Source organism: Patiria miniata, unplaced genomic scaffold, assembly GCF_015706575.1.
Source record: "Patiria miniata isolate m_02_andy unplaced genomic scaffold, ASM1570657v1 HiC_scaffold_7, whole genome shotgun sequence".
Taxonomy (NCBI): Eukaryota; Metazoa; Echinodermata; class Asteroidea; order Valvatida; family Asterinidae; genus Patiria; species Patiria miniata.
The window spans coordinates 11,813,723-11,825,801 of NW_024037074.1; the positions used below are offsets into that span (position 1 = coordinate 11,813,723).

Sequence of the window (12,079 nt, forward strand, 5' to 3'; positions counted from 1 at the left end):
AATCTTCAGACTCCTATAATTGAATGTTTCTCTACCTATCTTTCCAAGGAACTGTTGTAAATTCGATGGAAAAGCCAGCTTTGCCAAATATTTCCCAAGAGTTGAGAGTTCAGGCTCCATCTTCTTGTGTTGCAAAGTACAAAAAGTGTGACAAAATAGATTATTTTCAAGGTTTTCATGTTCCACCATTCTTTTGGTTTAGGGAGGGGGTTGTAGCCTTTTTCAAAGTTAAGGCCAGCTTTCAATATTTTGCCTAATATATAACTACTTCATCAATATTACAAGAATCAACTTTTGTCCGAAAGTTATCAACATAAAAATAGTTATCAACATAAAAATATGATTACTTGAAGTTTCCTGAAAATCATGTCATCAAAAAAGGCCACCTTAAAAAGAAATATTCCCCTTTTGTTCCCAAAAAGTCCCCTTCTAGGGTAAAAATCATTGCTGTGTGTAGTGCCCAGCCCTTATTTCACACTTCCAGCTGTCACAGCTGCTAAAAGGTCACACTTTCAGGTGTTAAGACAAATGGAAAGGATTAGGATCTGGGGATCAAGGGCTTGTTGGTTTGTATCAAGGGGATTAGGAGATCAAAGGGGATTAGGATGGTGAACTGGAAAGGGTTCTGTGCGGGTGAGGCAGTGAGATTGAAATTTGTGCCGCTTCCATTAACATTTGACCGTTTCTGTGATTTAATATGTGTTTGAATGAAAAATGTAAATGGAAAATTTTGCGCAGCAAGGTTTGTGGACGTCATGCCAGAACGAAAGAACAATTAACTGAACTATGGGCTCCGTTAGCCAACAAAAGAGGGCGCACTTTTACTAGCAACGACGTCCCATGGGCGGGACACATACATTTTGCTGGTTGACGCGCGCGCACCGTTCCTTGTGTGTGAAGCACGTACACCAGGGAATTTGTAATATACACGCAGTGGCCGTGCTTCGCGGCAAATTATATTGCAGTCAAGCAAGATGGCGTCGTTCGGTCACCCCCAACTGTACTTTCTTTGCCGGTGAGGGGGTACTTGTGAACGGAGCGGGTAGCAAAGCAACTTTCTAATTATAAAGAAAGTTCTAATTAGTTAAAATATCCCCAACTTCAAAATTTTCTGAATAAATCTCAAAGGGAAACTGACTGGGTGCATTTTTAGTCATTTAAATGAACAAAGAAATTGGCTGGAGCTGGAGTGGAACCTGCAGTTTCTGGAACACCATACCGCTGCTCTACACTCCCTTGACAGAGCACCGGTGCGGCGTTTGGGCGATCACAGGTTCAGACCCTGCTCCAGTCAATTTTGTTGTTGAACCTTTAACTTTAAAATTGTTACCGTTTAAACTGATGTCTAGTCCGTTACACGGCTGTTGAATGCAAGCATTTTCCTGTTAGATTATGCAGTGCCTGGGCTGCAAGCATAGACCTAAATGTACCATAGAAATTAAATTGCTTTGAACAACTCTAAAACCTATGAAACATAAATCCCTACAATAAGTACGATTGTTCAGCCAATGTCTTCCCATGACTTTTACTGGGCCCTTATGAATGCCATCTTTGTTGCTTTGATTCTTCAGGGAATTTTTGTCGAAATAACAGCTCTATGGTTCAACAGTGAATTGATCCTGAGTGGTTTTTAGCCAAGTGGGAATTGAAAAAATTCCAGATTGGAGAGTGTTTTTGTTTTTTTCTCTTCCGAATTTTTGTGGTCGTAAACTTGGAAGAAGAGTACTTTGACTTAAAAATCTGACTCCTGTAAAAGTCAAACCTTTCTCCAATTCTTCATTTTATCATTCCTTCCTTTGTTGCCATGCCAATAGGTGTGCCAACAGGACCATTGTTTGATATGTTTTCGTTGGCAACGCAAGCCGAGCCAGTCTTGAAATTTGAATTTAGTCAAAACTTGGAAGGTAAAACTGGTTCCTGACATCAACGGTCGGGTATTCGAGTACCCGGTTCGGACGCACAGCTCTATCCCAGAGTCTTAGGACTGGAGTTTTTCAACTCATTCCCTAAGGCCAGATATACATACTTGGACATGAATAGGTTTATCATAACAGCCCACGCGCATGGTAAACTTGACCAGCCTGCGAAAGGAGATTTTTGGAGGATGGAAAAGAGATAAGCAGATAGCGATGGCATTCCTAGCGATACTTTGCCGTGGATTTCTTATCAAATTTGAGAATGTCCCACTTACTAAAACAGTCGCTGGCCATTTTTTTCAGCTTGTATGATCATCAGTTGGCCTCTGGAATAATACAGAATGTATTTGCAAGACTCTGGAAATAATACTTGAGGTTTTTTGTTATGTAAAACAATAGTTGGCTGCACTTTTCTTTCTGGCCGATGTAGTTGCTCTGAAAATACAGAGGCAGATGTTTATTGTCTGACTTTGCCATCAACTGACTAAAGTTCAGAAATATCTACACATTCACATGATGTTAAATTGGCTGGGGTCCTTTATTTGTACAGTCAGAGGCACAACAATTTTGTTCTGGACATTCAGGGTCTTGGGGAAAAACTGAAAATGTTCCAGAATTTCTTTTTTTGGGGAAACAAAGTCAGGTTCAATATTATCAAGGGGTGAAAATGCGTGATTAACCCTAACTTTCTAGGCATTTTTGCCAGGATGTAACCTCATCCTGCAAAATACTTTAACTGCCTCCATGTAAAAGTAGCATACAGCCTCAACCTTGCAAAATCCTCCCATTTTTTCTTGAATGTGGTCCTTGGAAGGGTGACCACTGCTTCAAATCCTGCAAAATCCTCCAGCAATCACTGTCAATATGTTGAGGCAGAGCCAGTGACATCCTGGAGCAGTGCAGAGGATTTCAAATATAATCTAGGCCTAAAGTTATGCACGGCTGAGCATAAACACACAAGGTCCGGCCCAAGACCTTGACACAGTGCATCCTCCAAAATCAGCCCCACATTTTGGCCATATAGCATCACTTCTGCAAAATTTTGCAAAGAGGATTTTAGAGGGTTTTGGGAAGGTTAGGGTTAAAGGTACATGTTTTTATTATTACATAGTTTTTTTGTCCTTCAAAACCCTTCAGCCCAATTTGTTTTTTTTAATGGTTATAAAGGGCATAGTTGAACTCAAAGTAAGACAGTTGAGCTCAAAGTAACAATTGGGGCGGACGATGTTAGATGGGATTTTTAAAGAGTGAATTCTAAGAGGGAATTTTAAAAAGGAATTGATGTTAAGACAATTGTTTTCATCTTTCACACAAAACTTCCCTGCTTGCATGAACAATCACTCACCGCAGTTGCATACACGAAGAGAAAAAAAAAATGAACTCGAAAATTCATCAATGAAAAGAGTACGCTTCGCTGGAGCATGCAAAATGAGTTCTTAATTCATTTCTACTCTAAGTAAGGCAGATAACACAAAACAGATGTTGAGTGGGGAGGGGGCGTAGAGTAAATGTAGAACCTGCACACTCCGAAAACAAGATATCAATAACATCACCTGCCAAATGATGAAACGTGTGTCGTTCAAACTAGAACAGGACAAATGCACGGTTGATTTCTTTTCATTGCGCCGACCACAATGGATGAAGTAGTGGGGCATACTCTCATGCATTGGTTAATTACAAAATGAGACAACAGGAAATTGATACATTCCGTAAAAAAAAGTGGGTCAATTAAACTTCCCTGAATGACAGATAATGGATCATGTTGAAGCTCAGGCCTGCAGTTCACAAAAGCCGCATGTGGAAATTTCAATGTTCCGGCAAGCGAACTTGTTTATTTTGTCATTGGATGAGGTGAATATAATATGATCTGACTTTCTCAGGGTTGTTAGCTTTAATTAACCCTTACCCTACTTGACCCTCCAACGCATGCCAATTGTGCCTCAAGAAAATCTCCTATGTTTTTTGCATGGCCCTCCAATATCTGCCATGTCATTTCAAGGGTAACTGGACAGGCACTCCAATACATGCCACAGAGAACAATGAGAGTCCTCTGATAACAAAGTGAGTGCCCCCAGCTGGTCAGTATCAGGCACCCTCCAGGGCCTCCAACTCCTGCCAATTGGAGCCTTCACTGTTAAGACTTGTTATCTGCCAAATAACTGCAGCTGGAGGGCATTGGCATAACCAACTGACATGCAGTAAACTACCCTCAGAGAGTAAGGGTTAATTAATTTTTTTTTTTTAATTCGTGATTTTTTTTTAATGTTAGTTTGTTTGTTTGGTTGTTGTTGGTGGGGTTTTTTTTTTGGGGGGGGGGGAGGGGGAGGGGTAGGGACCATTTGCCATAGGGATGCCAAAAAGATGACAACTTTTGATCATCTTAAATATTTGAGAATATTTGTTGCAAAGGCTCCATAAAAGTCAACGAGGTGAAGTAAATGACTGCCGCGTTCCTGGTGCTTAGAATCAAATTAAGGGCACGGTAAAAGTAAAAACCTGGGCGTGCTCTTCGATTGATTTAGTATTTACTTGTAGTAACCTTAAAATACTTGACATAATTCTTATTTTAACTCTTTGAGCAACTTTAGCCTTGCTCTACAATTTTGACAAATTGGCAAAATTAAAGAGTTATTGTCTTACCCATCCCCTTTTGACAATCTTATCTCCACCCCAAAATAGTCTGTTTCGCTTATCTATATCATCCCAAATGCTTATTAAGTTGTTGTTTTCGGCAATTCTTCAGCTTGCAAAAAGCTTGTTTAACACGTCATTTTTGCATATAATGAGAATTTCATATGGGCTCCGTGAAAAAAAAAATGGAAAATCCATTGAAAAGTTTGCATCAACAGAACTGGTCTAACGAACAAAAAAAAATTGAAAAATTTATCTGAGGTGACTCACTCACCAAAAATATTTGATTACTTTTTTACTTTAGCGTAAATTTTTCCTGAAACTAGAATAAGGTATCAAATGTGCCAAGTGCGACATTCATGTTTTCTATCCGTTTCACACCTTCTGCAGAAAATGTTGACTGCTGAAAAATCTGTACAATATGTACACCAACCGTTATCTGAAACCAACCGGTATCCGACCCAACACGCAATACACACAGATGATGCTGTGAAACTGGAACCGATCACTCGTAAAAGTTTAATGCCGGTGTCTGTTTTCGGAAGCCGTTGACTTTTCCTTGCATTCCTACCCCCCCCCCCCCCCTCAACATATTGCATTCTTGCCGATTGACAACTCCCAAAAGGATCCGTCCATTAATTTGCATTTCAGCCTTTGAGATATCGAACCTGTCCTGCCACATCCAAGCACGCTACCACTGTACAGTCACAGAATCCCTCTTTAGTGATAAAAGCATTGTGCACGCTATTGTACAAATTGACTACCCTTTGACAGATTATCTGAACAAAAGGTTCAAAAGCTATTTTTTCCAACTTTCACTCAGGAGGTAACACACTGAGTATACAGTGTTTATACCATGGTGAAGGGCAAAACCTAATTTGATTTACATCACCCCGACGCAAAAATTCTATCTTATGAATAGTTAATGCGGTACCCGCTGCTATGTACATCAGATTCGAACCGGCCAACCGATCCCATAAGCTCGGTGGTCGAGTGGTAAGACATCTGCACTAGAAAGCAGGAGGTCGTGGGTTCGAGTCCCACCCGAGTGATTTTTTCCAACTTTCACTCGGGAGGTAACACACTGAGTATACAGTGTTTATACGTCGGTGAACGGTAAAACCTAATTTGATTAAAAAATTCCATCTTATAAAAACCTAGCACAATGCTTTCATCATTGAAGGGGGCCTCCAGTGTAATTGGGTGCGCAGATTGTTATTTACTATTTTTTAGCATCTGTGTACACATATGCCAGCACTTCTAGTATAAAAAAAGTGAGAGAACGTGGAAGCAGTCTTCTATCCAAACTTGGAAGTTTTCTCCAAATACTATTTTTAATGGTAAAAACTGTCATAAACCCACTCTTGATAATCATGATAATGATACAGGATAATTGTACATGTACATTGTACATCATTTACGTTATTTAGATAAAGTACACAAAGGAGTAAAGTTCTACTCGTGCAAAACATCAACAACTGTCACGGTTATTCAAAACAATTCTAGAGCTTCTTAATTTCAGTAGAAAAGTGATGCATACATTTCTAGTAATTGAAAAATAGTTTCTAGTAGTTAGGACAAATATTGTGTTTTAATACTTAGTTCTAAGTTTTCTTGTTTGTTTTCCTCAATGCTTATCAGCTGGCATGTAATATAAAGTACAATGTATGTAAAAGTCTTACAGTACATGTGCTGTTACTTATGCATAGTAACAGAAAACAAGTCATTGATGTGTCGAAGATTAGGCCTACTCGTTACCGTAAAAATGTGGTTGGTGTGAACTTTGAAGACGGTGCATTTTGACACAAAAACTGCTTTAGCAAAATGAACTAGAACAATCAGTTTTAAATGTTAAAGTACAAAGTGTCCAGTTCCTTCACAAATTTAGAATGCACTGTCAGTCAAAAATTGACAGAAAACATCCGTTTTTGTTCAAATAAATATGGAAACGTCTGACCCTATTTTCGCCCTCTGGCTATTTGTAATGACAGAATTTGACAAATATTTTGAAGTCCACAATTCAGGCTTGGAATTTTGATGAGACCACTGTTGGCCTCCTTTGGCCTTGGTGGCCCAGTAGATGTTTGGATTCTCTATTTGCACATTCCACTCACTGAAAAAGAGACTGAAAGAGTGGCATTTCGAGCCTAATAATCGGGTCGATTTTTTAAAAAACACTTAAAAATAATTTAGAATTATACACGCACTGTACATGTACACAATATGAAGAATACACACTTTTCAACAGTTCTGTACAATCCAGCGACCCCTCTCTCCCCCAGCAACAACAACAACAAAATAGAGAGAAATGTGCCCTGAAAAGGCCAAAGTCACAAACAAAAGTTGTTTTTCAATTTTGTCCAAACTCCTAAGTTCCCCCTTTTTTTTAAAGAGATTGTACACATGATGTCTAGTTTGTCAAATATACATCGGTAATCAGTACGTGTGAACCAGTTACTGTGCTCGACTTGTTGTTTTTTTTCGATTAGTTTTTTCTGGTCTAGATTCACAATACATAGCATAATTCTGTGAAAAAAACCTTAATAGAGCAAACTTTTAATCTCAGTACTACAAAAAAAACCACATGTAACAAGAAAGTAAAAATGCATTTTCAAATGTACATGTATTTTTCTTGTATTTTTTTTCTGGTTCACAGAACAAACATACAAACTTTGTTTGAGGTCAGTAAAAATGTATAAGGTGAGGAAACTTCAAGATGTTTGTTTATATTTAAAATGTAACTTGTCAAATATGTACACAATATAATACATCCTGTTTTAAAAGTCTGCGTATTTACAAAGTATGCATGTCTATAGAAACATGTCCTCTGTTTTAGTATCCAGTTGTTAGTGAAAGACTCCGAGCGTGATGCATGGGTACGTTCTCATACATGCTCTCCACTGTTCCATGTGTTCCCTGATGGGGATGGTGAAACTTGTTCAGTGCGGCGTACTGCGGAGTATACAGAAACTTCTGGTGAACCGACGGTCTGGTGGGTCGCATGGGTAGGGTATGGACGTAGCATCCTCCGAGATGATCGTAGTGCATCAGGTCCGAAGGGATGTGCTCGTAGTTGAACGGGTTGCTCTTGCAGGATGAGTGACCCCAGGTTTGGGTTCGGAGACCGGCACTGGAGGAGGTCTTCGGAGGGTGGAACCGGAGGGTGTTGGCGTGAGGGGGCGGGGGAGGCGGAGGAGGAGGCACCTCTTGGTAGATGGAGGATTGGTCGTCCCCGAAAGTCCCCGAGTTACCTCTCGGCATGGTCTGATTGTTGGGATCGTTACCGGAGTGAACAACGACGTGCAGCGTGGCTTGCACCTGTTGCTTTTGTTGTTGCGTGAGGGAAGTCGTGGCCGCACCCTGCCGCGTGCTTTCGGTGTCGCTGTCTGCAGTGGACTCGTACAAGTTAAGGGATTCCTGGTGAGCAATGGCCCGGGCCGGGGAACCGGTGGGCTGCTGGACGTAGTGCATGGTGGTGAATCGGGAGTCCCGGCGTCGGAGTCGGGAACCGGTTTTGGAGTGGCAGCACGAACGCGGAGTGCAGACTACGATTGCGATCATGGTAGTCATCAGGACGAAAGCACCAAGGACTAAGTAGATGAAGGGTCGTATGTCAAAAGATTGATTTCCGGAGATAGAAACAACACCCTTGTTTGGCGGGTCAGTTTTGGTGGGGTCGTCGCTTGGGATGGCCGTGAAGCCTGCGATGCTGTCCACGTCCAAAAAAGTGCTGACGTTGCCGAGAGAGCCCTGGGTTCCGTGGGCCGCGCAGATGATGTGAATGTTCTGGGAGAACAACGATACATCCGTCACCTGGACGGACATGCCATCACTTGCAAGATTGAACCCTGGAGTCGCAGCGGTAATCCTAACGCTGTTGGCGTACCATGTGTAATTGTACACGGTGGCCAGTCCCGTGTGGTTCACGTTGGAGTTGCACGTGAACACGATGCGCGGAGACTCCTCGCGCGTGCCGTGCTTGGCGATGATTTTCTGTGTCTGGATCTGGAGCGGTGAGATGACGCTCAGAGGACCGATGGTGCAGTTGCGTGGCGTCTTCATTGCCAGTCCAGACGCTACGCAGGTCAGTACCTCCTCACTGTCTTCAAGAGTCAGCGTCTTGCGATACACGCTGATGGAGTGCGGGTTGAAGGTGAAATCGGCCGCAATGTTCTCCTGTCCTCGCATCCACTGCAGAGCAACGGACGGTCTTCCACCGACTGACTCGCACAGAAAGGATACCTTCTGCCCGACCATCAGAGGACCAGTTCCCTCACGTAGTCGACAGACTGGGTACTCCTCCGGAGGCCTTGCGACGATAAAAATCGCCGCCGGGGGTGAGAGGTAGGCATTGGCGTGTGATCGCGGGAAGCACGTGCACTTGTACTCGCCCATGTCGCTCGCAACAAGGTCACGAATCTGTAAAGAGTAGATGCCGCTGGAACGATTGCCCAGGATGGAGTAGCGCTCACGGACCTCGGGCGACAAACGGTCGATGATGCGACGGTTGCGGCTGATGTAGATCTGTTCGTCAGAGCGATACCAGAACACGTTACAGTGCGACAGGGTGGTATTGCGGAGAATACAAGGCAGGACCACAGTTTCTCCCAATGCGGCCGTGGCGTCCTGCGGCTCGACCCTGAAGGGATTAGCTCCAACTAGACCCCCACCGCAAACCAAGGTCGTGACCAATGCCCACATTAATGTCGCCTCCATTTCCGAAGCACACTGCGGTGTCTCTCAAATCAAATCCGAAAAGATGATCAATGTAAGACTTCTCCAAGTTCCAGTTTAACTCAGGAGCAAGTTATCTCAACCGTCTTTTGAAAACTCGGCTGCCCAGAGAATCTGTCATTACCCCTCCAACTGCCAAAACTGGATCAGCGTTTTTTGGGTAAGGCAGAGCTTGTTCAACTTATCTCCAGCTCCACTTAACGGCAGGTTTTGATGAGGAAATAGCAAATCCTTTCCACCGATAAAAAAATCCAACTCAATCGAGCAAGTATTCCTTGATTTGGCTTGGTGTTAGAGTTAAGCACCCAGCACAGAGACAGTGACAGTGACATCAAAAGCTTCAGCCACAAAGTACAGTCCAATGTTAGCTTTTGGTCAAAATTTTTCTGGCGGCCCCAACTCAAGTAGCTTCAGATTCTGAAGTGGTGATAAACTGAGGTTTGGTGGTCATCAGAGAAAGGCTAACCGCCAAAATGTTGATTGAGTGTGGTCTACGGTGCAGTTTTGTACACATAATAAGTGCATTACACATGGTTGTGTGGTACATGGTCCAGCACACCCCCACCAGGCAAATGTCACTGACTGACAGCCCAGTGGGTGGAGCCCTGACCATCTGACAGCCATTAGGCACGCTGGGAGCACACAGGGCCCATTCATCATTATCACTGCTGGATAGCAGTGGGCGGAGCCTAGCAACTTTTCTTGTTGGACTGTACCATTGCTGGAAATCACGAGGGGTGATTCCAACTTTTGCATTAAGGATCTCTGTATGTTCCATACAAAATGAATGGACAAGGATGCCATGGTTGAGCCCTGTGTACCCCTCACATTTTTTAGTTTATGTCCGGGAGGAATTGTAAGAGATTACAGGGATTTTATCCTGTTGAAAGATAACATGATACTAAAGAAACAAGACTGATGGTCCAGAATTTAGTAGAGGTTAATTGATTTTTTTTTCTCCTTTTTATATCTGTTGTCCATTAAATTGCTCACAGTCCCGACCTTCAATGGTTTTTCCTGTCAATTTGAAAACAAGAAAATTAGGTCTTGCTCACAAACTTACAAAACTCTTAACTTTGCTTCCACGACAGTTTTAATTTTAACACTAGTTGGTTTTCCTTATAGAAACATTTCAATTATGAATGAACCCTTACCCGAATCTACTAGGCATGTTCTTGCTCAAACCTTTCCTGAATTTTGCACATCCAACAATGCTGTAATTTTAGTGTACTGTTAGACCAATGACCTCAAACTTCAAACATAATTGGAATATTAAGCCCGGAAGTAATGATGTCTAGGATGAAACCTGAACTGTCCTAACTCCTTCAAAATATTACAAACCGTTTAATGGATTTTGATGGATTTAGGATAGTCTGAATTCATCAATTAATTTATTCCAAGTCACTATATCTGATCCAATAAAATATAATTGTAAACAGCCACCAAAAAAGAATTGTACAAATAATTGCCATTTGTAAATATTAAATCAGTCCTATTTCTGTATCGTATTATTTAAGTTGATTTCTTCTTTTTTTGTGTCTAGATGCACACCAGTGCAAAGCTTCATTATCTTGCCTCACCAGGACATTTCAGTTGGTTATTTGAAACCGTTTGCCTGTTCAAGCCCCCCTACAGGGCACGCTGTCTAGTTGAGTTTGGATGTTAATCACATTTCCTCTGTCTTGATCCTGTTTTGTTTAAAAACGCCCAGATAGCATCAGGATTTTCAGTTAAGAGTTGACTTTTTCCCCGTCTTCCTGCTTGGTCTTATCAGGACATTGAGCCCAGTCTGTTAAGAGACTCTTGGTTTCGGTTTTTGTTTTAAAATGTTTTGATTCGAGTTTCTGGAAACTTATTTTCGTTGTCTCTCTCAATTTGAATCATGATTTTTAGTTTCACTTTGAGTCGCCTTTTAGAAATATATTTTAAATCCTGTCAATTTTTTTCGAAATGTAAAATACATTTATGCCTTTCCCTTGTCTTTTCTTTCGAGAAGATAAAAGATGACTAAAAAAATACATTATCTAAGGAATAAACTGCAATAATTTTTGAAGGTAATACAACATTTGCAAACACCAAAAAAGTACCAAATTATTATGAAATACCTTACTGGATTGTTACTGAATGATAGTCTTGAGCATCTTGTAAAATCATGGCACCTGGTGTGCTGTCATTTTCAAGAAAAGTGGAATGTTTGTATCAATTTGCAACGATGGTCAGCCGACCATCTTTGGAGAAAACAAAACTAGCTTATTCAAATACAGCCCCCACTTTACCAAATTTAGTTAGTCCACATTTTGTTTGCAATCGGTTACACATCCGTAAAATGAGTGCAAGCCAGCTAGTCTGGTTCCCTGAACTGACAATTCCCAGACGTCTATAAATTGCTCCGTTTGGTCTGAAGTAGGGTCAGGGAACCAGACTACAAAAAAAAACAGCATTTCTTTCTTGGTTTTTCCAGCATCTATGAACACAAAACTTTAAACAGTTCAGTGTAACAATATTTGCTATAAAATACTAAAAAAATCCATCTTATAATATAAAATACTAGCCCCCAAATCCATTTCTGAAAATTACAGCAAAAGCAAATGTTGTATATTCTCTTAATATTTTTGTTAAAATTCCATTGAGCTTGGATGATCTTCTAGTGATTGAAATTACAAATTAAAGGGTTAGGGTCCTCAGTTTGAACAATCAAAAACATCTGGCTAAACCACATAACATTTTGTTAAAGCCCATTTTTATCTTGCCCACAAGTTGAATTTGAGGCTTGATTTTTACAGCAGATCACATTATTT

The 12,079-nt window shown here is 41.2% G+C and overlaps 2 protein-coding genes across 3 annotated transcripts in view; one reads left to right on the forward strand and one right to left on the reverse strand.

Annotated features, from left to right (window-relative positions):
* LOC119745609 (exportin-4-like) overlaps window positions 1-12,079 on the forward strand; it is a 51,813-nt gene that overhangs the window by 18,421 nt on the left and 21,313 nt on the right. The gene's annotated exons all lie outside the window — the stretch shown is intronic.
* LOC119745610 lies at window positions 7,028-9,805 on the reverse strand. Its single transcript, XM_038222097.1, has one exon. The coding sequence runs from the start codon at window positions 9,261-9,263 to the stop codon at window positions 7,380-7,382; it is 1,884 nt and encodes a 627-aa protein (XP_038078025.1). The 5' UTR covers window positions 9,264-9,805; the 3' UTR covers window positions 7,028-7,379.

Bases quoted from the DNA above. Each gene is read 5' to 3' on its own strand.
- LOC119745610 (XM_038222097.1), bottom strand. From the start codon at position 9,263: ATGGAGGCGACATTAATGTGGGCATTGGTCACGACCTTGGTTTGCGGT.